We start from the raw sequence: 24,258 nt of genomic DNA, 5'->3' as shown, positions 1-24,258 counted from the left end.
CTGGTCTGGGGAACCCCTCTTCCAATTGAGGGGTAGTTTTCTTTGTTTTTATGGGTAACATGGACCTCATTTTCAGAACTTCTTTACCAAGTCTGAATAAGAGCAGAAAAGAAGCATACCCAGCACTCCTATTTATTCTTCAAGACCACCCCATGAAGTCCAATCTTACAAATAAAGAAACTGGGGTCTAGAGATGTTAAGTGACTGTCACGGTGGGGAACAACAGAGCTGGGATTTCACCTCCAGCCTGTCAGAGGGAGGACCACAAAGGGAATCTCTGAGAAGAGCTGGGGACCATTTTGCTTTTAGCTTTGTTTCTTCGGCTCTCACATTAGCCTGGGAAATGCCCATAGACCAGGAAATGTAGGTTTAAGACCAGGAGGAGATGCTCCAAGGTACCTGGAGGAGAAAGCTGTGTTTCCTCAGAGGTGAGCCAGTGGCCAGACCACAGGGCCCAGTCACAAAGCCCCTGGAATCAGTGCTGAGCTGTGTGCAGGAACAAACCTGGTTCAGTAACAGATGCTTAGATATTTGTTAGATGAACTAGCACACAAAAGGAACAGAGATAAGGTGGGAAATGTTTCCCGATTGACTAATTGCAGTTCACTCAAAAATAGACCAGAGAAATGACAAATTCTGCTGTCTGGTTTTCCTGCTGAAGTCCCCAGTTTCAAGGTAGACCTGAGTTTAAATTGGGTGTCCTTAAGGAGAAACAGACAAAAATGGTGACGCTAGATTTAGATAAACATACGCTTAGCAGATTGACCGAAAAAAAAAAATAAAAAAAACACTTCACTCTTCTTACTATTTTTTTTTTCTTATTAAAGGTTCAACTAGAATTTTTAAAAATAAGGACTATGTCTCCTTGCTGCCCTCCACTGGTGGAGAAACACAATCCTAATTAAATTTCCCATCTACACCACTTGAAATCCAAATCAAAAGTTACCTAAAAATTTCCTGGACCTTGAAAGAGGTTAGGTTTCATTCATTAATTCTGAATGTTTTCAACTGCCATGCCAAATATGAACTGGCAGAGAAAGTTACCCTGGTCTTCTTTCTTTAGAGAAAAAGACCTGGAAAGATCCAGTCTGTTTTTTTAAGGAGCGTGATTGGCCTAGAGAGGCCATGGAAGGAATCCTGTGTCAGAATGTGAGTTTCCACCCTTATTTTACACCCTAATGCCATTCTTAGGCCCTTCACTAACTGCACCTCTAATATTCATTGTTCCAGATTTGAAAAGAAATCTTACACAACACAAAATTAGGAGGTGATGGGTTTTGTGTTTGAGAGCATTAATCCCTGCTTGGGTAAAAAGCTAACTGGTTGGAAGAAACTGAACTAACCCACTTCTTTATGCATCACTTTTATTAGTTGCAACCCCAAGTTTTCCTTAAAACAGTAATATTTCAGTTCTTCTACTTTATATCCATTGAAGGCATCCTACCATACTGCAGAATTACCCATGTGCAGTTAAGTACTGCATCTGTGCACTTGGATTTTGTTAACATGGATAGAAACGATTAGATCATCTCATTGAGAAAAGATTTTCCTCTGACATCTTGTTCCACCTTGATTTTCTTGACAAGAGTTTGAGCGAAGGGCTATTTCTAAGGTTGATTCTTTCTCCTTTCACAACGCACCCTCGAAATGTCCAAACATCCTGCAAATAATACCAAACACAATGAGTTTCTGAGAACTTGGATTTACCTATTCACCATAAGACAAAGATTTCTGACATCTACAAATGGTTAAATATGGGGGAAAAAACAGCCCTCCACGTAGTCATAAATTAGTAAATAAAAACCACATTCTGAGATTCCAGTTAATTTACTTGCCAGCATCTAAAATTATGTTTCACAAGCCAGGACAGTGGGTCAGTGAGTGCCCACTCTGTCAGTTTTTTTTTCCTTGGTGCTTGTGTTGATTACAGGTGTTGGAAATGGCTGTTATGTTTGGTCACAATACAGTTTAGTACCCAAGCTCCTTCTGTTGTTGGTGATATTTGCCTGCCCCATTCTGGGTGCTCTCCTCCTGAAAATGATGTCCTAGGCTATTGGATTGGTTTTTTCTTCTTTGTTCCTAATAAGACAATTCAGACGTTTTTGCTTATTTTTTAGCAAACAGCTAGGTATGATGGGAAGAACAATTTTAGAATTGGGCCTCTGAAATCCCTGTCACATACATAACTGAAGCCTATCTCTTGAACTTTCCCTTTTCTCATTAAGAGCGTGGAACTATCTCAACTGCTCCATTGAGTTTTGGTGAAGAAAAGGGATAGGAATGTGTTTTGTGCCTGCAAAGAACTCTATAGCAGAAGGTAGTATTGTTCTTCTAAGTAAAGTCGATAAACTATAGCTGAGAGAGTCATGAAAAGAAATACAGGAACTTACTGATTTAGTACAACTCTGACAGACCTCAAACAGAATATATACATTTTTTTCCTGCCTTAAAATTCTGTATGCTGGATGAAAGCCCCAACCGGCAAAATACGTTGCCTTCGTAGGACATTTAAGTGCTGGACAATGGAAGAAGGCAAGACCCTCCAGAAGGTGCAAATATCAGGCCAGAGCATCTTCACATACAGGGATACATTCAGACATTCTAGAAAGTAAAGGGGTTAAGATGGAGAATCTTGAGCTGGGAAGTTGTTTCAGAAGATAACACCTTGCCACTGGTGTGTGAGGCTCTTCAACGTACTGAGCGGCCCTGAGTTGTTATTACACTCAGTCTACTTGGGGGTCATGTCACCCCAAAATAGATGATGCATTTATGATTATGTGGAAAATTCTGAAAGAGATGGGAATACCAAACCACCTGACTTGCCTCTTGAGAAACCTATATGCAGGTCAGGAAGCAACAGTTAGAACTGGACATGGAACAACAGACTGGTTCCAAACAGGAAAAGGAGTACGTCAAGGCTGTATATTGTCACCCTGCTTATTTAACTTACATGCAGAGTACATCATGAGAAACGCTGGGCTGGAAGAAGCACAAGCTGGAATCAAGATTGCCAGGAGAAATATCAATAACCTCAGATATGCAGATGACACCACCCTTATGGCAGAAAGTGAAGGGGAACTAAAAAGCCTCTTGATGAAAGTGAAAGGAGAGTGAAAAAGTTGACTTAAAGCTCAACATTCAGAAAACGAAGATCATGGCATCCAGTCCCATCACTTCATGGGAAATAGATGGGGAAACAGTGTCAGACTGTATTTTTGGGGGCTCCAAAATCACTGCAGATGGTGATTGCAGCCATGAAATTAAAAGACGCTTACTCCTTGGAAGGATAGTTATGACTAACCTAGATAGCATATTCAAAAGCAGAGACATTACTTTGCCAACAAAGGTCCGTCTAGTCAAGACTATGGTTTTTCCAGTGGTCATGTATGGATGTGAGAGTTGGACTATGAAGAAAGCTGAGTGCCGAAGAATTGATGCTTTTGAACTGTGGTGTTGGAGAAGACTCTTGAGAGTCCCTTGGACTTCAAGGAGATCTAACCAGTCCATCCAAAAGGAGATCAGTCCTGGGTGTTCATTGGAAGGACTGATGCTAAAGCTGAAACTCCAGTACTTTGGCCACCTCATGCGAGGAGTTGACTCATTGGAAAAGACCCTGATGCTGGGAGGGATTGGGGGCAGGAGGAGAAGGGGAAGACAGAGGATGAGATGGCTGGATGGCTCGATGGACATGAGTTTGAGTGAACTCCGGGAGTTGGTGATGGACAGGGAGGCCTGGTGTGCTGCAGTTCATGGGGTTGCAAAGAGTCGGACACGACTGAGCGACTGAACTGAACTGAACTGAACTGCAGGCACGTTTACCAAATAGGATCAGCTTCTTGGTTCAGGGCCTAAAACATAATCATCTACAATGCAAATAAGTTTGTTTATTTGCCTTGACTGCTAACTTGTTATTGATCAGCAACAGCATGGAATGTTCACTAGTTAAAAATAAATAATCTAGAGTGAGGTGTATTAATTAAGCAGGCATATGAAATACTCTCTTACACTGCTATGAGAACCATCAGTGATCTCCCATCTCTGCTACATGCAGGCTTTCCTTAAACTCCCAATGCAAACTGACCCAAACACTTGCTTGAGAATTGTTTTCTGAGAGTCTTACTGGAATTCCACATACATACGTACTCTCTTCTTCACAAATAAAGGAGGCTTAATGATTGACAGCCCAAACCTTTAACATCTGTGCATTCAGAAGGTCACTTTGTCCTCCATTTCCTGACCTGTGATTGTGCTATTTCTTCTTGTACCCGTCTGTTTTGGAACGTGATAGCCTGTGTACAACAGGCTAGCCCTTAGACTTACAGAACCCAGGTCCCCACATAGGGAAACAAGTAGAAACAAGCCCCGCTGTCATTCCAGGACATCTCAGCGGTGTTTCTGAAACAAGCTGTAAACCTAAGCACTTTATATTTTCAAACTGAATCAGGTAGGAGAAGTATTAAACATCTGAAGAAAAGAAAAAAACGAGATCTTTACCTTGTCATTTCATACAGACATACCCTCAGCTGGCGTTTTTCAGTCCATAGATTTTACAGAATACCTCTTCCATTTCCTTTCCAACATTTTCCTGATTGGTGCCCTTCAGATCAATGTAGTGACAGTTGGCATCAGCAAAATGGCATGAAATTGTCTGTGGAAAGTGAATGACTCATGTTAGAAGGAAAAAAAAAAACACCTTGTTAACACCATCAATCAAGCAATGAGGCATCTTTCAGAAAGTTCTGTCCGTGAGCATTTGATTTCTAGACTGAATGCTATTCCCATGTGTCTTAAATCAGTCCCTCGATGACTCAGCTGCTTTTTTCTTCCAGCTAAAGGCTAATTGAGAAATTGTAAGATTTTCAACTGTGTAATTTATTATCCAAAGATATATACGGGGCAGGGAACAGAATTATGTAAGGAAGAAGTCTTAACTTTTTAGCATTTGATTTTTCTAATGAGTGAATATTTCCAAGTGCTACTAAGGAATGTATTGCAGGGTTTCTCATCAACTCAGTTACAGAAGTTAGTGGAGTTTGTAATGAGTTGGTATTTCAATGGCCACAGATGATGGAGCAAGAAAAACTGAAAAGCCCTTGCAAGGGAAAACAATACGCAGACACCCTTCTCCAGTCCAAAGCACAGTTCCAGTCTGATAGCATTCACATAAAATACTCATCTTGTTTCCTTTTGAAGGTAAGATGGAAGTTGTTTGGTTCTCCCCAGTCTCAAAGGACTTATCAACAGATCTAACTTGCAAGGTGATAGTTAAAACTCACCTTCGTTGTCACAAGTTAGTTGTCTTAGGGTGACTGTACCCATCAGAAGATCTTCCTACTTCCTACAAATTTCTAAGCAGTTGAGTCATGAACTTTATTTCCTATGGAAACCCTAGTGCTATACTAAGCCATTTTGTAGCCTGAGGCAAAAGAGAAGAAATGTACACTCCTACCTGTACGCTTTTATGTATTTTTTAATAGTTAGCATTTTCCAAACCATTAAAGCAGTTAAAAATATTGAAAAATTACAAAATTAATATATTAAAACACACTATTTCCAGCATAGTGCCTGTACCCCCCCCCAAATTTGTACTGTTCTGAGTGTCATGGTAGTGGAGGGTCTGATCTTGTTTCATTTGAGATTGTGCTCAGTGTGGAATTTTTTGTTTTCTGCGTTGAGTCTTAGTTGCAGCATGTGGGATCTTCATTGCAGTGCACAGCCTCTTTAGTCGTAGCTGCTGCTGCTGAGTCACTTCAGTCATGTCCGACTCTCAGCGACCCCATGGACTCTAGCCTTCCAGGCTCCTCCATCCATGGGATTTTCCAGGCAAGAGTACTGGAGTGGGGTGCCATTGCCTTCTCTGCTAGTTGTAGCACAAGAGCTTAGTTGTTCTTAGGTATGTCAGATCTTAGTTCCCCAACTAGGAGCTGAACCAACCAACTTCCCCCAAATTGCAAGGTGAATTTGTAACCACTGGATCACGAGGTAAGTGGCTCACCATGGACTTTTTGGCATTAATGTTTCTTTATTTTAAATAAGATATTAAAATATTATTTAATTGGATCACTGAGTTTCTTTTAGCCTCCAAGAGAACTGCCTTCTTGCCTCATGCTCATCTCAGTCCTGTTGAGCCTGGTGGATGTTTGAATGAATGGAGAGTGAAATCTGACAACTAACCCTCAGCGACAGGGAGACAAAAGGGCTGTTTTGATAAACTGGAAGCCTTCAGTTCAGTCACTCAGTCGTGTCTGACTCTTTGCGACCCCATGAATCACAGCACGCCAGGCCTCCCTGTCCATCACAAACTCCCAGAGTTCACTCAGACTCAAGTCCATCAAGTCAGTGATGCCATCCAGCCATCTCATCCTCTGGCGTCCCCTTCTCCTCCTGCCCTCAATCTCTCCCAGCATCAGAGTCTTTTCCAATGAGTCAACTCTTAGCATGAGGTGGCCAAAGTACTGGAGTTTCAGCTTCTGCATCATTCCCTCCAAAAAATCTCAGGGCTGATCTCCTTCAGAATGGACTGGTTGGATCTCCTTGCAGTCAAGGGACTCTCAAGAGTCTGCTGCAACACCACAGTTCAAAAGCATCAATTCTTCAGTGCTCAGCCTTCTTCACAGTCCAATTCTCACATCTATACATGACCACTGGAAAAACCATAGCCTTGACTAGACGGACCTTTGTTGGCAAAGTAATATCTCTGCTTTTGAATATGCTATCTAGGTTGGTCATAACTTTCCTTCCAAGGAGTAAGCGTCTTTTAATTTCATGGCTGCAGTCACCATCTGCAGTGATTTTGGAGCCCAAAAAAATGAAGTCTGACACTGTTTCCCCATCTATTTCCCATGAAGTGATGGGACCAGATGCCATGATCTTCGTTTTCTGAACGTTGAGCTTTAAGCCAACTTTTTCACTCTCCACTTTCACTTTCATCAAGAGGCTTTTTAGTTCCTCTTCACTTTCTGCCATAAGGGTGATGTCATCTGCATATCTGAGGTTATTGATATTTCTCCTGGCAATCTTGATTCCAGCTTGTGCTTCATCCAGCCCAGCGTTTCTCATGATGTACTCTGCATATAAGTTAAATAAGCAGGGTGACAATATACAGCCTTGACGTGCTCCTTTTCCTATTTGGAACCAGTCTGTTGTTGCATGTCCAGTTCTAACTGTTGCTTCCTGACCTGCATACAGATTTCTCAAGAGGCAGATCAGGTGGTCTGGTATTCCCATCTCTTTCAGAATTTTCCACAGTTTACTGTGATCCACACAGTCAAAGGCTTTGGCATAGTCAATAAAGCAGAAATTAATCTTTTTCTGGAACTCTCTTGCTTTTTCCATGATCCAGTGGATGTTAGAAATTTGATCTCTGGTTCCTCTGCCTTTTCTAAAACCAGCTTGAATATCAGGAAATTCACGGTTCACGTATTGCTGAAGCCTGGCTTGGAGAATTTTGAGCATTACTTTACTAGCGTGTAAGATGAGTGCAATTGTGTGGTAGTTTGAGCATTCTTTGGCATTGCCTTTCTTTGGGATTGGAATGAAAATTGACCTTTTCCAGTCCTGTGGCCACTGCTGAGTTTTCCAAATTTGCTGGCATATTGAATGCAGCACTTTCACAGCATCATCTTTCAGGATTTGGAATAGCTCAACTGGAATTCCATCACCTCCACTAGCTTTGTTCGTAGTGATGCTTTCTAAGGCCCACTTGACTTCACATTCCAGGATGTCTGGCTCTAGGTCAGTGATCACACCATTGTGATTATCTGGGTCGTGAAGATCTTTTTTGTACAGTTCTTCTGTGTATTCTTGCCACCTCTTCTTAATGTCTTCTGCTTCTGTTAGGTCCATACCATTTCTGTCCTTTATCAAGCCCATCTTTGCATGAAATGTTCCCTTGGTATCTCTAATTTTCTTGAAGAGATCTCTAGTCTTTCCCATTCTGTTGTTTTCCTCTATTTCTTTGCATTGATCACTGAGGAAGGCTTTCCTATCTTTTCTTGCCATTCTTTGGAACTCTGCATTCAGATGCTTATATTTTTCCTTTTCTCCTTTGCTTTTCACTTCTCTTCTTTTCACAGCTATTTGTAAGGCCTCCCCAGACAGCCATTTTGCTTTTCTGCATTTCTTTTCCATGGGGATGGTCTTGATCCCTGTCTCCTGTACAATGTCACAAACCTCATTCCATAGTTCATCAGGCACTCTATCTATCAGATCTAGGCCCTTAAATCTATTTCTCACTTCCACTGTATAATCATAAGGAATTTGATTTAGATCATACCTGAATGGTCTAGTGATCTTCCCTACTTTCTTCAATTTCAGTCTGAATTTGGTAATAAGGAGTTCATGATCTGAGCCACAGTCAACTCCCGGTCTTATTTTTGTTGACTGTATAGAACTTCTCCATCTTTGGCTGCAAAGAACATAATCAATCTGATTTCGGTGTTGACCATCTGGTGATGTCCATGTGTAGAGTCTTCTCTTGTGTTGTTGAAAGAGGGAGTTTGCTATGACCAGTGCATTTTCTTGGCAAAACTCTATTAGTCTTTGCCCTGCTTCATTCTGTATTCCAAGGCCAAATTTGCCTGTTACTCCAGGTGTTTCTTGACTTCCTACTTTTGCATTCCAGTCCCCTGTAATGAAAAGGACATCTTTCTTGGGTGTTAGTTCTAAAAGGTCTTGTAGGTCTTCATAGAACCGTTCAACTTCAGCTTCTTCAGCATTACTGGTTGGGGCATAGACTTGGATTACTCTGATATTGAATGGTTTGCCTTGGGAACAAACAGAGATCGTTCTGTCATTTTTGAGACTGCATCCAAGTACTGCATTTTGGACTCTTTTGTTGACTATGATGGCTACTCCATTTCTTCTGCAGGATTCCTGCCCGCATGAGTAGATATAATGGTCATCTGAGTTAAATTCATCCATTCCAGTCCATTTCAGTTTGCTGATTCCTAGAATGTCGACATTCACTCTTGCCATCTCTTGTTTGACCACTTCCAATTTGCCTTGATTCATGGACCTGACATTCCAGGTTCCTATGCAATATTGCTCTTTACAGCATCAGACCTTGCTTCTATCACCAGTCACATCCACAGCTGGGTATTGTTTTTGCTTTGGCTCCATCCCTTCATTCTTTCTCAAGTTATTTCTCCACTGATCTCCAGTAGCATATTGGCCACCTACTGACCTGGGGAGTTCCTCTTTCAGTATCCTATCATTTTGCCTTTTCATACTGTTAATGGGGTTCTCAAGGCAAGAATACTGAAGTGGTTTGCCATTCCTTTCTCCAGTGGACCACATTCTGTCAGATCTCTCCACAATGACCCACCCATCTTGGGTTGCCCCATGGGCATGGCTTAGTTTCATTGAGTTAGACAAGGCTGTGGTCCTAGTGTGATTAGATTGACTGGTTTTCTGTGAGTATGGTTTCAGTGTGTCTACCCTCTGATGCCCTCTTGCAACATCTACCATCTTACTTGGGTTTCTCTTACCTTGGACGTGGGGTATCTCTTCACGGCTGCTCCAGCAAAGCACAGCCACTGCTTCTTACCTTGGACGAGGGGTATCTCCTCACCGCCGCCCTCCTGACTTTCAACATGGGATAGCGCCTCTAGGCCCTCCTGCGCCCGTGCAGCCATCACTCCTTGGACGTGGGGTTGGTCCTCCCAGCCGCTGCCCCTGGCCTCTGGCATGGGGGCGTGGGGTAGCTCCTCCCAGCCACCGCCCCTGACTTCGGACGTGGGGTAGCTCCTCTTGGCCGCCACCCCTAACCTCGGATGTGGGGTAGCTCCTCCTGGCCGCCGCCCCTGACCTTGGACTTGGGTAGCTCTTCTCTGCCGTTCCTGCGCCATTGCAGCCTGGCACTCTTGGCTGCTGCCCTTGACCCCCGACATGGGGTAACTCCTCTTGGCCGCCACCCTTCAGGCATGGGGTCCTCCTGGCTTCTGCCCCTGACCTCGGATGTGGGTAGCTCCTCTCGGCCGTGCTTAGTGTGCTGGTAGCAGCCGCCATCACACTCAATGTGCTGGTCGCAGCCCCAAAGAAGACACTAATATTTAGTATCAACAGCCATGTCATCCTAGGGAAATGTGGCCCAGCATATCATCAGATCTGCTGAATTTTAGAGAAGCAAGAAATCTGGGAATTTATGAGAAATTCTGTCCGTTTTTAATGTAAGCACTGATCTCATAAAGCTTAAAACATTCTGAGGCTAAGGAGTGAAAAACATGGCCATATCTGATTTCTGGGTGGCCAATTCACACCTTCCTTTCCAATCAATAATATTTTAACCAGTAGCTATAATATTACAGACGTTCCCCTTATATGAGCTGTATACATTCCAAATGTTATTATTTGGTATGTATGTCTGCCTTTGTCTTTTCCTCTGAAAACATGCTGTCATTTGCCAAGTAACTAAGCTCTCTGTGTGAAGAAATTCCATGAATGTTCAATAGTGATGGCATCCTAAGGTCATCTGGCTTCTTACTGCTGTAAGCAACAAAGCATGAGGGAGACAAATATATTTCCTGGTAGATACACCAGACTAAAGGGCAGCTGAGTTAAAAGTTACAACTCCTTTAACTTTTCATGTATCGGGATACTTTTCTTCCTCATGCATTCATCTTCAAACAGTGCTGTGATGTGAATGTGTACCTTCCGGAATCCTTGACTTTTGTTCCGACCAGATCCATGGATGAGCAAAGGGTGAAAGAAGACGGTGTCTCCCTTCTCCATCACCAAGTGCACCCGGGCATTGTTTTTGTCATAGTCCTGGATCCCGTGGAACATGATGTTGACTCCTCCCTAAAATCATGAGAGAAGCCAAGTTCAAAAGTGAAGAAGTCAAGAATTAAAACTTTTATCAATGATTCATCAGGGAAAACAAAGCTTCTCTAAGTTCTTCCAAGAGAAAGAGACAAATAAATTAGATTTTTAAAAAATTATTTATACCAAAGCTTCTCAGTTGACTGGTTTTAGAAAGCCATGAGTTGTTAAAATCAGAGATACTTTAGACTGGATGAAAAATTTGGAATTTCCACCTATGGTTCATTACTGAATGATAACTGAAGACCCAGATCAGCTTTGCATTTTGTGGGAATGCAGGAGATCATCTTTCCTGGTAAACCCATGCTCATTCTTTCCCAGCATGCTCTTCTCCTCACCTGGAACTTGCATCAGTCATTCCTCTATTACTCAGAAGTATCTCTTAAGAAGCTAACTCAGAGAGAGGCTCATCTCCCCAAATAGGAGAGAGAAAGTACTCAGTATTTCTGAGCTCAAAACCCACTCATGTTACATCCAGAGTAAAGAAAGAAAGTAAATTAAAATGTTACATTTTAAAATTATTTCAACCTCTGTTTTTCAAAGTCACTGCACACAAAGAAAAAAAAAAAAACCCACAACTTTGTTTTCAAACTATTTTCAAAGTTAATTACTGCATTAGCTAATAGTTATATCTTTTATGGAAAAAACCTAAAATGAGAAGCTTTCAAGCCTTTTTGGGTCTTGGGCAGTATCCCATTTCCTTTCCTAAGACTATCCCAAACCCAAATTCCTTTGGGGGAATGACTACTTCCCGACTGTACTGTGGTGAGTCTTTGTCTCCTGCCCAGAGTGGATATTTGAGCAAGATAACTCCATCTAGTCTCCCATTGCAGCACTTAGCACTAAGCCTCAGTGCAGGAATTCTAACTAATTCTGACTAATTTAAGCACAGAAGTCCTGAAACACGCACACACACACACACATATATATATATATATTTTTTTTTTTTTGGCTGAGCGGCTTTTCAGATCTTAGTCCCTAACCAGAGACTGAACCTGCATATTTCACAGTGAAAGCTTGGATTCCTAAGCACTAGACTACCAGGGAAGTCCCAATATTCTTAGCATCCTGCAGAACCATGTGCATTCTGTCTGCCTTAACAAAAGGTGCTCTTCCATCCTGACCATCATTATGGGATTTTGAGACCTTATTTCCTTACATCTAAAACACTAATTAAGAGTCTACTCCCTTGTTTCTCTGCCTCTGGACTCCTACACCTGCAATACATATACTGTGCCAGACCACAAGGTTATTATCCTTGAAAAAATGATTTGATCTCCTCAATCATGGGCCCCAAATCATTGACCAGCTAAATTGATAAACCATGGAACAGCCTCATAATGGAACGCTGCTCAGTCCTCCCCAGAGCCTCTCTCTGCTGGTCTCTTCAGGTGGAAGCAGATAATCCCGCTTCTTCACTGAGAGACCAACCAGTCAGTGTGTAAGACTCACTTGGCACATGCATCTGGTGTTACTGTGTTTTTGTCTTACCTCTGTAGTTAGGCTTTATAATCTCAGCTCTTTTATAGCATCACCAAAGTCCACCACTTTGGTTGGCCTTCAAGCACTTGTTGAAAGAATGGAGGTGATCATTTTATCTGACATCCTGGAATTTTCCCTAATCCTCGTTTTACATTCCAGAACAATGTTTCTCTAAGAAAGGAAATGTCATCTTACTGGTAAAGCTCCTTATGTGTATGTGCGTGCTGAGTCACTTCAGTCATGTCTGATTCTTTGCCTATAGATTGTAGTCTGCTAAGCTCCTCCGGAGAAGGCAGTGGCACCCCACTCCAGTACTCTTGCCTGGAAAATCCCATGGACAGAGGAGCCTGGTGGGCTGCTGTCTATGGGGTCGCATAGAGTCAGACACGACTGAGCGACTTCACTTTCACTTTTCACTTTTCATGCATTGGAGAAGGAAATGGCAACCCACTCCAGTGTTCTTGCCTGGAGAATCCCAGGGAGGGCGGAGCCTGGTGGGCTGCCGTCTATGGGGTCGCACAGAGTTGGACACTAAAGCGCCTTAGCAGCAGCAGCAGCAGCAAGCTCCTCTGTCCATGGGATTCTCCAGGCAAGAATATGAGTACTGATATGAAATCAAAACAGTCAAATCTGATCAAAACTCAGCCATCTAGCAAACTTACCTCCCATTGGGGATAATCATGGGGTTTCAAGGGGCCTTTGCGTGTCCCTGGCAGCACAGCCAGACAGCCATCGTTCCGGTCAATGTGCTCCATGGCTGTCCAGGCACAAACGATGCTATTGCTGGGCCTGAACGGGAAATAGTGCAGATCCTGGTGCAAGGGATGACGGGATGTCTTCTTGCCTGAAACAGAATTTGCTGTTAAATAAACTTAAGTCTCAGAATTCTTCTCTGCTTAAAAAACCAGAACAATGACCTATCCTTGCAAAAACCAAACAGATGAGACAATGCTGAAGAAAACCAGCCTCTAGAGATAAGCACCAAATTAGAAGACTGAATCAGCACAATGACTCAATCCTCTAATTCTTTCTGGATTTCTGGTAGCTGAGGACTACTTACACTGTTTTCTAGCAATCTGTACATATGTCATCATCTCCGTTGTGCTTTATACCTTCCTAACTCTGGTTTGGGCATAGAGCTTAGTATACCCAAAACAGGTTGACTAATTAAAGAGAGTGGTCAAATCTGAGATCCTATGACAGCCTTCTAAGTGACTGATATAAAAAAATGATTCATTAATTAACTAAATAAATAAATAGAAGGACTCTCAAAAGGTTTCCCCCACCAAACTAGAACCATTTGCTGTACAATCACTGTGAAGAACCAGAGATACTACACCCACATTCACATTCTCCCCTAGAATTGCCTTCTGAACGTGGTTTCCCCAGGCCAGGTGATCTCTTCACCCAGGACACCCAGGGAGGGAAAGGCCTACTGATATTAGGCTACAGGCTTAGTACATAAACCTCTCTTGGCCATCAGGACAGAGACAGAGTAGCAATGGATTAAAGATCTCTAATGGCTGATTTCCTACCACTGATACAGCTGAATTTCTCAGTGTGGCCAAGAGCCATCTGCATAGCATCTCTGAGTATGGTTAATAAAATCCAGGTTCCTAGTTTCTATTTTCTGAATCAGTCTCTCTAGGAGGGAGGGCTTAGAAGCTACATTTTACCAAGCACAGAAAACTTTAAGAATAGCTATGGTATTTGATAAAAGTTCAGTTTTAAATTTGTTAGTAATAATACTGTCTTCAGATCAGGAAGCCAAAGTCCACACCCTCATGCATTGGTGAGAATGGGTAACAAAGCTTAGAGATGCTGAATATCAGGAGTCTGTGGGGGTAGAGAGACAGTTGTGTTTTATTAAACTGCATCTTTCAGAAGCCACTTGTCTACAGTCCCAGCAATAACCCTGGAGTTAACATTGATATCACTATTATACTTCAGTGTTGTTATGATGTAAGCTACTTTGAGACTTAAGTGAAAATATATATATTCATTTATGCAAAAATTTAGCAGTAGTGCACTTTGCTATTTTCTTTCTTTCTTTTTCTCTTTATTTGTTTGCTTTTCTTTTCCTTTATCAATAAAAGCTCTTTACCAGAATCTGGAGGTTTGTTTATCAGCATTGTATGTATGGCCATAATATTGGGTCCAGTGAAGCACTCCACATACTTCAGAATCTAAGGAAAAAGGAGGGAAATCAGATGCACAAGTATGTGGCACAAAGTACATCTATCTATACCCCGTTGGCAGTCATTTAAATCAATCAACCAGTATTTCACAACCTTGCAAACAAACCACGCAAAAGTGAGCAACTGCAAATCATCAGAAACACTCTCAAACAGGCTTTTTGGAACCAGCTGAAAATCTAAGTGCTTCTTCTACAAGAGAGACACGAGTTTTTCTGAGACACCAGCTACGAAGGGCAGGAATTAAACCTCCGATGAAAAAGATGTCCAAACTGGCAGGGCCAGTTGAATGAAAACAATGATGATGTTGTTCAGACACTAAGTCCTGTCTAACTCTTTGAGACCCCACAGACTGCAGCACACCAGGCTTCCCTGTCCTCTACTGTCTCTCAGAGTTTGCTCAAATTCATATCCATATTCAATCTCTAATTCTGTCTGACTCCAAAAAATGAAGTACATTCTATGGCGCTCAATTATATGATCTCTTCTGTATAAGGAATGTAGGCAATTTGAGTATAAAACACTTGAAATGTTACAAAACTCCCAGGAGACCGACCTAATGCTTGTTTTATTTTTTATTAAAAAGTTTGTTTTTGTCATTTTGGGGGGTATTCAAAAAGATGGAAAAAGAGTTGTTCTTTACTTTTTAAAAAAATTTTGATTGGGGTATAGTTGAATTATAATTGTTAATTTCAGGTGTATAGTAAAATGAAAATGTTATATATATATACACTAAGACTCTTTCCCCATATAGGCCATTACTGAGTATTGAATACAGTTCCCTGTGCTATACAGTAATCGTTATTTGTTGTCTATTTTCTATACAGTGTGTGTATGTGTCCATCTCAGTCTTCCAATTTATCTCTCCTAGGCTGCGATTTTCTAAATGGTTGTCATTCAAGAGCAATCCTCAGAGTTTTTGTTCTGCTTTGCAGAATTTTCCAATATATTTAGAGGATATTCTCCCTACTTCCTATCTTAGTCTTATCCTGATTAATAAAATTCTTCAAACCATGGGTTTGAGGTGCTGGTCATTTTTCCAATATATATTAAAATAAACACCTAGCTATTAGAAGAATACCTACCTCCTAAAATATCATTGCATGAACCACCAGACACATGGTTTGCAGGTTACAGAAGTAGGAACATCCTGACAGGACATTCTACCACATGCTGCCTATAATTTCCAGCTTTTATCATGATCCACCCACACAATTTTCATTTCCAAAACAGGACGTGAGGTTGGGAAGAATGCATGGTTCAAAGAGGCCACTTCCCTTCTTGTCCCCAACTCAAGAGGCCAGACCTCCCAGATACCTCAGCTGTGCAGTCTTCAAGAATCAGACTTTCTAACAGCACTTGGGGTATAAGTTCTAATAAGTACTTTGTGCAAAGTGTCCTTTTAAACCATTCTAAATGACTGGTCAGAAACCATAGTACAGGACTACCTTATGCTACAGTGGATAAGAACCCCACTGCCAGTGCGGGGGACATGGATTTGATCTCTGCTCCAGGAAGATTCCACACACAAGGAGCACCTAAGCCCACGCACCACAACTGCCGAGCTCCAGCTCTGGAGCCTGAGAGCCGCAGCAAGAAAAGCCAACAAAATGAGAATCCCATGCACCTCAACTAGAGAGGAGCCCATGTGCAGTAACAAAGACAGCACCAGCAAAAATAAATAAATGAGAAAAAAATAATAAACTCTTTTAAAAATGAAACTGTAATACATTCACGCAAGGCATTACTATGCAATAGTTTACAAAGTATAAAGTAGATCCACAGATACCAATGGAAAGATGTCTCTCTCATATGTACTACCAGTGGAAAAACCAAGGTGACAACCAGGATGCTTCCTGTTACACGAAAGGTGGGGTTATACAAATATGCTTGATTATACCTGAAACGGTTCTAGATGAATACGTAAAACAGAAGAGTGAGTGGTGCAGGGGGTGCGAGAATTTCCTTTTCCCTTCATGTCATTCCACACTAGATATTTCATAGCTATGAACTACTCTTAAAGAATAATTTTTTAAAAACCTAGTTTAAATTTAAAAACAGACACCACTACTGACCAGATTCATAAAACAAATTGAAAAGCGGCGTGCAATAGGTAAGCCTCAGCACTTTTATCCCTGTGGACATGCCTGTAGGGAGTGTGAGAAGGCTGTCTGTTTACCACAGAATTCCTGCTCCTCTCCAGCAAAAATAGAAAAATCATGAGGATTTCTCAGTCTTGGCACTACTGACATTTTGGGCCGCATCATTCTTTGTTTGCTGCAACAGGCTCTTCTCTGCATTATAGCATCCCTGGACCCAGTAGCAGCATCCAGATCTCTACCCATTAAAACCCACCACCCCTCCTGCCTGACAAGCAAACATGTCTCCAGACTTTGCCAAATGTCCACCTCTGATTAAGAACCACTGCTATCGGGCCCCAATAGAAAAGGACAAGAGTCTAATCCTTTGCTACCCCATGGAATGTAGCCTGCCAGGCTCCTCTGTCCATGAGCTTTTCCAGGCAAGAATACTGGAGTGGGTTGCCATTTCCTTCTCCAGGGGATCTTCTCAAACCAGGGATCGAACCCATGTCTCTTAAGTCTCCTGCAGTGGAGGGGGGTTCTTTATCACTAGCGCCACCTGGGAAGGCCAGTAGAAAAGGGCAAGATAAAATGAAAAAAACAAAAAAGTTATAAAGATTTCAGAGGCAGACATGCAGATAGGCTATTAGCTTAAAGAGAAAGAAAGCACAGGAAGGTCTTGAACCTCAGGGAGGGTGCAGTATCTGAAGAGTTCCTCATCTTCTTGGAAATCCTGGACCTTGGAAACCACTTTCTCACTTGGCACGTATTCTGATTTTGCGATGGTGACATCTCTCATCACCAACAATCCCAATGGTTTCACCTCCTTTCTGCAGATTCTTTGAAACTCATTCCTAGAAAATTCATTGGTAAATGATGTCAGTACCACAGGCACTAAGCACCTTCCTGGCCTTCCACTTGTTCTGTGGAAGGACTCGAAGACTTGGGAGTGGTTTTTCTGCACTAAATGGTCCTCAAGCCCCAGGTCAAATAGTTCTGATGACAGGAAGGAGAAAATGGCCAACTCAGAAGTGCCCGCCTCCTAACTGTGGAGTTGAAATTCGCTACCAGAATTTGAATAGTCCGTAGCTTAGTGGACCAGTGGGGAAATATTTGTGATTTGGTTTCATTAGAACAAAAAAGCAAACACCTCCCTAGCATCACCATGTACCAGGCCCTAAGAACTCTGTCTCTACTTTACCTGTTTAGTCCTAAAAACCATTCTAGGACATAAGTACTGTTATTTTCCCCATTCTGCAGATATAGAAACAGGCATGGAAAGGTTAAGGAAATTGCCCTATACCTACAATATTAACTAAAGAGACTGAGATTAAAGCCAGACACTCTGGCTCAAACCCAGGTTCTAACAAGCCACTTCCTAACAAACCTGATCCCTGAAAAATATCTGAACACACACAAGGTAATCCTACCCATAGTCCCATTGCACACACAGAATACACATTTCCATTATATAATAAAGTGTTACTTAGCACCTAAAGCGTTGAGTATCAGCATCAGACACCAAATTTTTAATGACAAGAAATCCATTTTCTTCATAGAATTTTCTCTGTTCTAGGCTTAGAACATTATTCTCCCAAGTGTACCTAAAGGAGGAAAAAAATCTCAAATAAATCCAATTTAAAAATCATAACCTAACATTATGTATCAAGAACCTGAGAAATGTTTGTACTCTTCCACCAAGCATTTCTAAGACTTTAAGGAAATAATCTGAGTTTTTTTTAAGTTTTAAATCTAAAACAGTAATTACTGTCACTAAGATATAGAATAATAATTAACTGATTATATCATATCCATTCAATGTGATTGGATTAAAAATGAACATACTTATTAAATTAAGGACATTGCTTATTAAATTAAGATTTGATGACAGTGATATAAAACCAAGACACTATTTGTTCCCAAGGAAAAAACTGTAAAGAAATACAGGAAAAATATTTAACAGTGATTTCCTTAATAGAATGGCATTATGGATGGTTTTTTTTACTTCCTCCTATTTCTCTGATTTTAAAATTGGCTCTGTAATGAATAAATATGGTTTATCAAAGAGGAAACAAATTTAATATATTTTGTGTTTTTAATTGTCTGGTTCATGCATTCACAGAAGAAATCCAAGTAACAAAAATCTAAATATGTGCATAGCACACACACAAACTCAAATCACCCTATCCCTTCCTCTGGTTTGGAGTTGCCACTCTATGAGAATAGTCCACAGACATCAATGTCTTCCACTTCAAAAGTGACATCAAGATAAACCAATGATGCTAGCTGGACATCAGAGTGACCAAACAACAGGATAATTTAAATGAGATTTACCATGCCTGAATTTTACAAAATAAGCTTATGCATTTTCTGACATTTTCACTTCTTTTTAAAATTTAAAATACATAGAGGAAAAGTCTTTGTCTTCAAAAATTTCCAATTAGAAAAAGTCCTGGGTTGGAGGACTTGTATAATAAATTCTCATCATGCAACCTGTGTTTTATATCCTAGTTACCATGGTCGGGGGGCGGGGGAAACCTTTATGTACATTGTATGGTTAAGAATTAAAATTATATCTACTTACTGGAATTGTTGAGGATGGAAAGTGGCTGGAGAACCAGGCCTTGAAGCCGGGTGAGATATCTAGGATGTGATTTAAGGCAAATCAAGTGAAGTCCAGGCATCACCCTTCTAGAATCAACGCACCCTGGATTGGTTTTCACAAGGGAAGACCAGCCCTACACAGTCACCAGGCACACTGACTACACACATACGCTTCAGTGCACTGCTGCTTAGATCGTCTCATTTCACAATGGCCTAAGGAGGTGCCTGGAAGCCAAGACCTTTATTATGCCAACTGCACAGAGCAGAAACCCTAGGCTGGGAGCGCTCAGTAACTGGTCCAAGGTCACCCAGCAGAGAGCAACTGAGCTAAGACTTGACTGACACTGTATTCATACTTTCCTTATTCCTCCTGGATATTTTTTCCACCAAACTACTGAGTGAATAAAAATGCAAAGGCTCTATTCTAGAAATAAAGAGAAATGTGCTATTTGAAAGAGATATTTAACTTAGTGGGAGCCTAGTCCAAAATATTAGAAACAGTTTGGCTGGTCATTAAAAAAAAAAAAAGTATGGAAAATGTTGCCAACCCTGGCTCAAGACTAAAAGCTATTGCTTTAGTGGAGTGCCTCCCTGTAAAGCACTGATTCTCAGATGAAGTGGGTATGGTGGGTGTCAGATTCACCTGGAGAACTTTTTTAAACCCCTACTAGAGTTCAAGCTCCAAAATTCTTCCCCCAGTAAAAAATCACTGTGGTAGGACTGGATTGTATCTTTCAGTTGTATTGAGGCTGGAAAATACTTGGAGAACTAGGAGGGTAAAAAACACTAGTGTCCTTAAGTGTAAGATCTGCAGTGATACAGCCTTTCACATGCCTCTGAATTACCTATGGTTTCTCAAAAGAAAAAATAAAGTCCATAAAATAAACAATGACTCCAAGAAAAATATAATCCACATACTAGAGTATCATTTTAAATATCTTAAAAAACTAGAAAATTCCTTCTAGTTTTCTTTTCTATATAGTTATCACAGATGATTGTCTTAGCATTGGGGTTTTTTTCTCTTCTCATTTTTTCTATTGTTTCTTTTGCTGAAAGAGTTATTTTCAGAATGTCACTTCTCAAAAACATGCTTTTTGAATGCTGTTTGTATGTAACTGGGGACAATATAATAATCAAGGAGATGTGAATTCCCTGACATCCCAGTGGTTAGGACTCAGCACTCTTTCTCTGGAGGGCCCTGGTTCACTTAGCTGGTTGGGGAACTAAGATCCCACAGGCCTCACAGTGTGGAAAAATAAAAAGTCAAGGAGGAGGCAGGCCAGGAGTCAGAATTACTAGCTGCAGTCTGTTTTCCCTGAGGGAGAGAGTTAACTTCTTTGTCAGTTGTTCTCAGCAAACTGTGGCTGCCAGGACAGTCCAGACATGACTCTTCCAGTCCTTTTCTCCTCTCTCCCACTCCTGCATTATGGCTTTTACTTTTGTTGTTGTTCTTGGAGAATTTTTTTAATACATGGAAATGTTTACAAAGCTAATAATTATTTACTATGTTTCCTATATAATGTTAATAAACCTGGGGAAAAAAATGGGGTAAGAATCTGTACCATACTGCATGGTCCTAACTATGGAATTATGCAGTTATGTAAATACATGGAAATAAACACACCAAACTGTTTACAAATAATGACCTGTAGGAAGTGGAACTATGGGTGATATTGATTTTCTTATTTGTGTTTATATGCATTTAAAAACTACACTGTAGGACTTCCCTGGCAGTCCAGTGGTTAAGACTGCATTCCAGTGCAGGGGGTGTGGGTTGGATCCTTTGTCTCAGACCTAAGAGCCCACCTGCCTCATGGCCAAAAATCAAAAACATCAAACAGAAGCAATATTGTAACAAATTCAATAAAGACTTTAGAAATGTTCCACTTCCAAAAAATCTTTATAAAAATAAAAACTAGACTGTCATACTTCAAAAATCATTCCTTATTTCAGAATCCTTAAAAAAACTGGAAATAATAGAACTGCCATATGATGCAGCAATCCCACTGCTGGGTGTGCACACTGAGGAAACCACAATTGAAAGAGACACGTGTACCCCAATGTTCATCACAGCATTGTTTATAATAGCCAGGACATGGAAGCAACCTAGATGTCCATCGGCAGACGAATGGATAAGAAAGCTGTGGTACATATACACAATGGAGTATTACTCAGCCATTAAAAAGAATACATTTGAATCAGTTCTAATGAGGTGAATGAAACTGGAGCTGATTATACAGAGTGAAGTAAGCCAGAAAGATAAACACCAATACAGTATACTAATGAATATATATGGAATTTAGAAAGATGGTAACAATAACCCTGTATGCGAGACAGCAAAAGAGACACAGATGTATAGAACAGTCTTTTGGACTCTGTGGGAGAGGGAGAGGGTGGGATGATTTGGAGAATGGCATTGAAACATGTATAATATCATATGTGAAACAAATCGCCAGTCCAGGTTCAATGCATGATACAGGATGCTCGGGGCTGGTGCACTGGGATGACCCAAAGGGTTGGGATGGGGAGGGAGGTGGGAGGGGCGTTCAGTCTGGGGAACACATGTACACCCATGGTGGATTCATGTCAATGTATGGCAAAACCAATACAATATTGTAAAGTAATTAGCCTCTGATTAAAATAAATAAATTTATACTAAAAAATAATAAAAATAATAAATGTATTCAAATGAAAACGTCAGTGCTTTAACTGCACTAGTCATATTTCAGGTGTTCATAGCCACATGTGGCTACCATATTGGACAGCACTGGCACAGAACATTTCCACCAGCATAGGAGCTTGTGTTGGTGCTATTCTAGGAAACAGATATGGAAAAAACCAACTCTGACCTCCATACTATTAAAGCTAAGTCCAATATGATCAGAATATTAAACTTAAGGTATTCCCTGGCAGTCCAGTGGTTAGGACTTAGTGTTTCCACTGCAGCGGGCATGGGTTCAATCATTGGTTGGGGAAGTAAAATTCCATGTGTCATACAGGTGGGCAAAAAAAAAAACCCCACACAATTAAAATTTGAAAGTGTTAACAACCTGACTCAGAAACCTTAATCTAGTTCCAATTATATCTGGTCCGAGTATATTTGTGGTTTTCACAACTGAACTTGTATCAGAACCAGGTGAAACCAGGTTGCCAGCCCCACGTCCCTGGATGTTGACACCACAGGTCTGAGAGGAGGCTGAGGTCCTTCATTTCTACCAAGTAGCCAGGTGGTGCTGATGCTGCTGGCCCTGGGACCACACTTTAACAACCACTATGTGCCTTAAATGACCTTTGTCAGGAGTTTTAATCTCCAACCTCAATTGCTTTCTCACCTGTAAAATGAGATTATAGTCACCTGTGCTGTGCCTAGTTGCTCAGTCGTGTCTGACTCTTTGCCACCCCATGGACTCTAGCTCGCCAGGCTCCTCTGTCCGTGGGGATTCCCCAGGCAAGAATACTGTGATGAGTTGCCAATCTTCCTCCAGGGGATCTTCCCAACCTAGGAATCGAACCCTGATCTCCTGCCTTGCAGGTGGATTCTTTACCTTCTGAGCCACCAGGGAAGCCACAGAGTCACCTAGGTTCCCTTTATCAGTTTGTGGATGGGATTTTAAATTTACAATGGTTCTGATTGGAACTCCTCTGGGAGAACAGCAGTGAAATTAAAAGGAACAGCCACCAGAATCGACTTTAAGAAAGATTTCAGGATCCTGAATACAGCAGAGCAAAATCCCAGCCTGTGTTGTGAGCCCTGAATGAGATCACTGAACACACAAAAACAATTCTGCAAAGCAAGTTGATTTCTGAGGCACACAGTGACATCTCTCTGGATCCAACACCGGTGGCGCACAGATTGACTTGGATTCATTTCAGAAGGCCTGACCAGGAGTAGACACAGGACACCCAGCCCTTCTCCAGGAAACAGTGTAAGTGCCACCGGGCTCCCCTGAAGAAGAAGAGCTGGGGGGCAGCCCCATCCCGAGAGGAGCGCTCGGCTCCTCAGGGTGGCTCTGCGCCCCTGGCTATGGTCTCTGTCTCTAGGCAGCCCCACGATCAGGCATGGTCAAGTATAGAAAGTGACAGGGCAACAGAGAGTCAGCCAGCTTGGACTTCCCACCGTCCCCTCCCAAAGCCGGGGAACAGAGGCCCTGAGAGGGCCCGGAAGGCTGCAGCAACGCTAACTCCGACGCCAAGTCACTGGAGCCAGCAGTCCCAGACCCACCTGGCAGACAAGTGCCCTCCTGGGGGATGTACGTGTCCTCGCCCGCCAGCACCTGGAAGAGATGTGACCATCACAAGGACAGATGGTGGGAGCCAGGAGCCAGAAAGAGTCAGCAGGGAGGTTGTATGATACACCCTGAAAGCCATCATTTTCCGAGCTCGAACGCCGTGCTCCCAAAGGATACAGTGGGCCGGGCCAAGCAGCCATCGAGGTGGCGCAGCAAGATGCGTAGGCGGGAGGAGGTGTGGTTCTGGTCCATGGCCTCTCGGGGAACACCTGGCCCTTGGAGGCACACGTCTTTTTAACTCTGCTATCGGCCCCACCTCCACGTCGCTCCTGCTCAGCCAAGGCCTTGGGGCTAAAGAAGCTGCCACCTCCCACGTCGGCCAAGGGCACTGACACAGTTTGTTCTACAAGACCCTGAAGATCATATCTGTCACACAGAGCAGGAAACTATTCCCAAGGGCTCAGTCACTGGGTTAAGTTTGCCCAGGAAGAAAGCATGCCAGAACATAACTCATGCTTAGCTACATAGTTCCACTTATTTTATTCATGAAGATCCTTCTACCAAGCTGCTGAAGGAATGAAAATTCTTAGAAGTAACATGTGCTTTCCAGAAGAGACATTCAATTTACTGGGAATTCAGTCTGAAATACTATAAAGTTTGGTCGTTTAAAAAAAAAAAAGGCGTTGAACATAAATGAGTCTATGAAATGCTCTAGTATAACTTTGGGAGTAGGGAGCCGGGCCGCTCAGCATGCCAGATGTTAGTTTGATGACCAGGGATTGAACCCGTGCAGTGGATGCAGGGAGCCCTAAACATCGGACAGCCCTGGAATTCCTAATTTGAAAT

General features: G+C 41.9%; 1 protein-coding gene across 2 annotated transcripts; it reads right to left on the bottom strand.

The window, feature by feature from the left end:
- Positions 1-1,358: 1,358 nt before the first annotated feature.
- LOC102270224 (phytanoyl-CoA dioxygenase, peroxisomal) lies at positions 1,359-23,723 on the bottom strand. 2 transcript variants are annotated; one of them, XM_070382136.1, is made up of 9 exons: positions 23,590-23,723; positions 19,164-19,222; positions 18,073-18,183; positions 17,265-17,433; positions 14,408-14,489; positions 12,966-13,147; positions 10,651-10,800; positions 4,518-4,648; positions 1,359-1,660 (listed from the first exon to the last, which is right to left on the bottom strand). In XM_070382136.1, exons 1-8 carry the CDS (start codon positions 23,662-23,664, stop codon positions 4,520-4,522), a joined length of 957 nt encoding a protein of 318 aa, XP_070238237.1. In that variant the 5' UTR covers positions 23,665-23,723; the 3' UTR covers positions 1,359-1,660; positions 4,518-4,519. The 2 variants fall into 2 exon arrangements, with proteins under 2 accessions (XP_070238237.1, XP_070238238.1); XM_070382137.1 differs by having other exon boundaries at positions 1,359-1,667; positions 4,524-4,648.
- Positions 23,724-24,258: the final 535 nt, after the last annotated feature.

The sequence above is a fragment of the Bos mutus genome, chromosome 13 (assembly GCF_027580195.1).
Source record: "Bos mutus isolate GX-2022 chromosome 13, NWIPB_WYAK_1.1, whole genome shotgun sequence".
In the NCBI taxonomy this organism is placed as follows: Eukaryota; Metazoa; Chordata; class Mammalia; order Artiodactyla; family Bovidae; genus Bos; species Bos mutus.
Note: the sequence above shows the minus strand (reverse complement) of the source record. Positions and strands in the feature narration are given on the sequence as shown.

Bases quoted from the DNA above. Each gene is read 5' to 3' on its own strand.
- LOC102270224 (XM_070382137.1), bottom strand. From the start codon at position 23,664: ATGGACCAGAACCACACCTCCTCCCGCCTACGCATCTTGCTGCGCCAC. The intron at 17,434-18,072 runs GTGCTAAGTAAC...TGAATTTTCTAG, and splicing joins GCTGATACTCAACGCTTTAG to GAATGAGTTTCAAAGAATCT. The intron at 14,490-17,264 runs GTTCAAGACCTT...CTTTTTCCTTAG, and splicing joins GATACTGCACCCTCCCTGAG to ATTCTGAAGTATGTGGAGTG.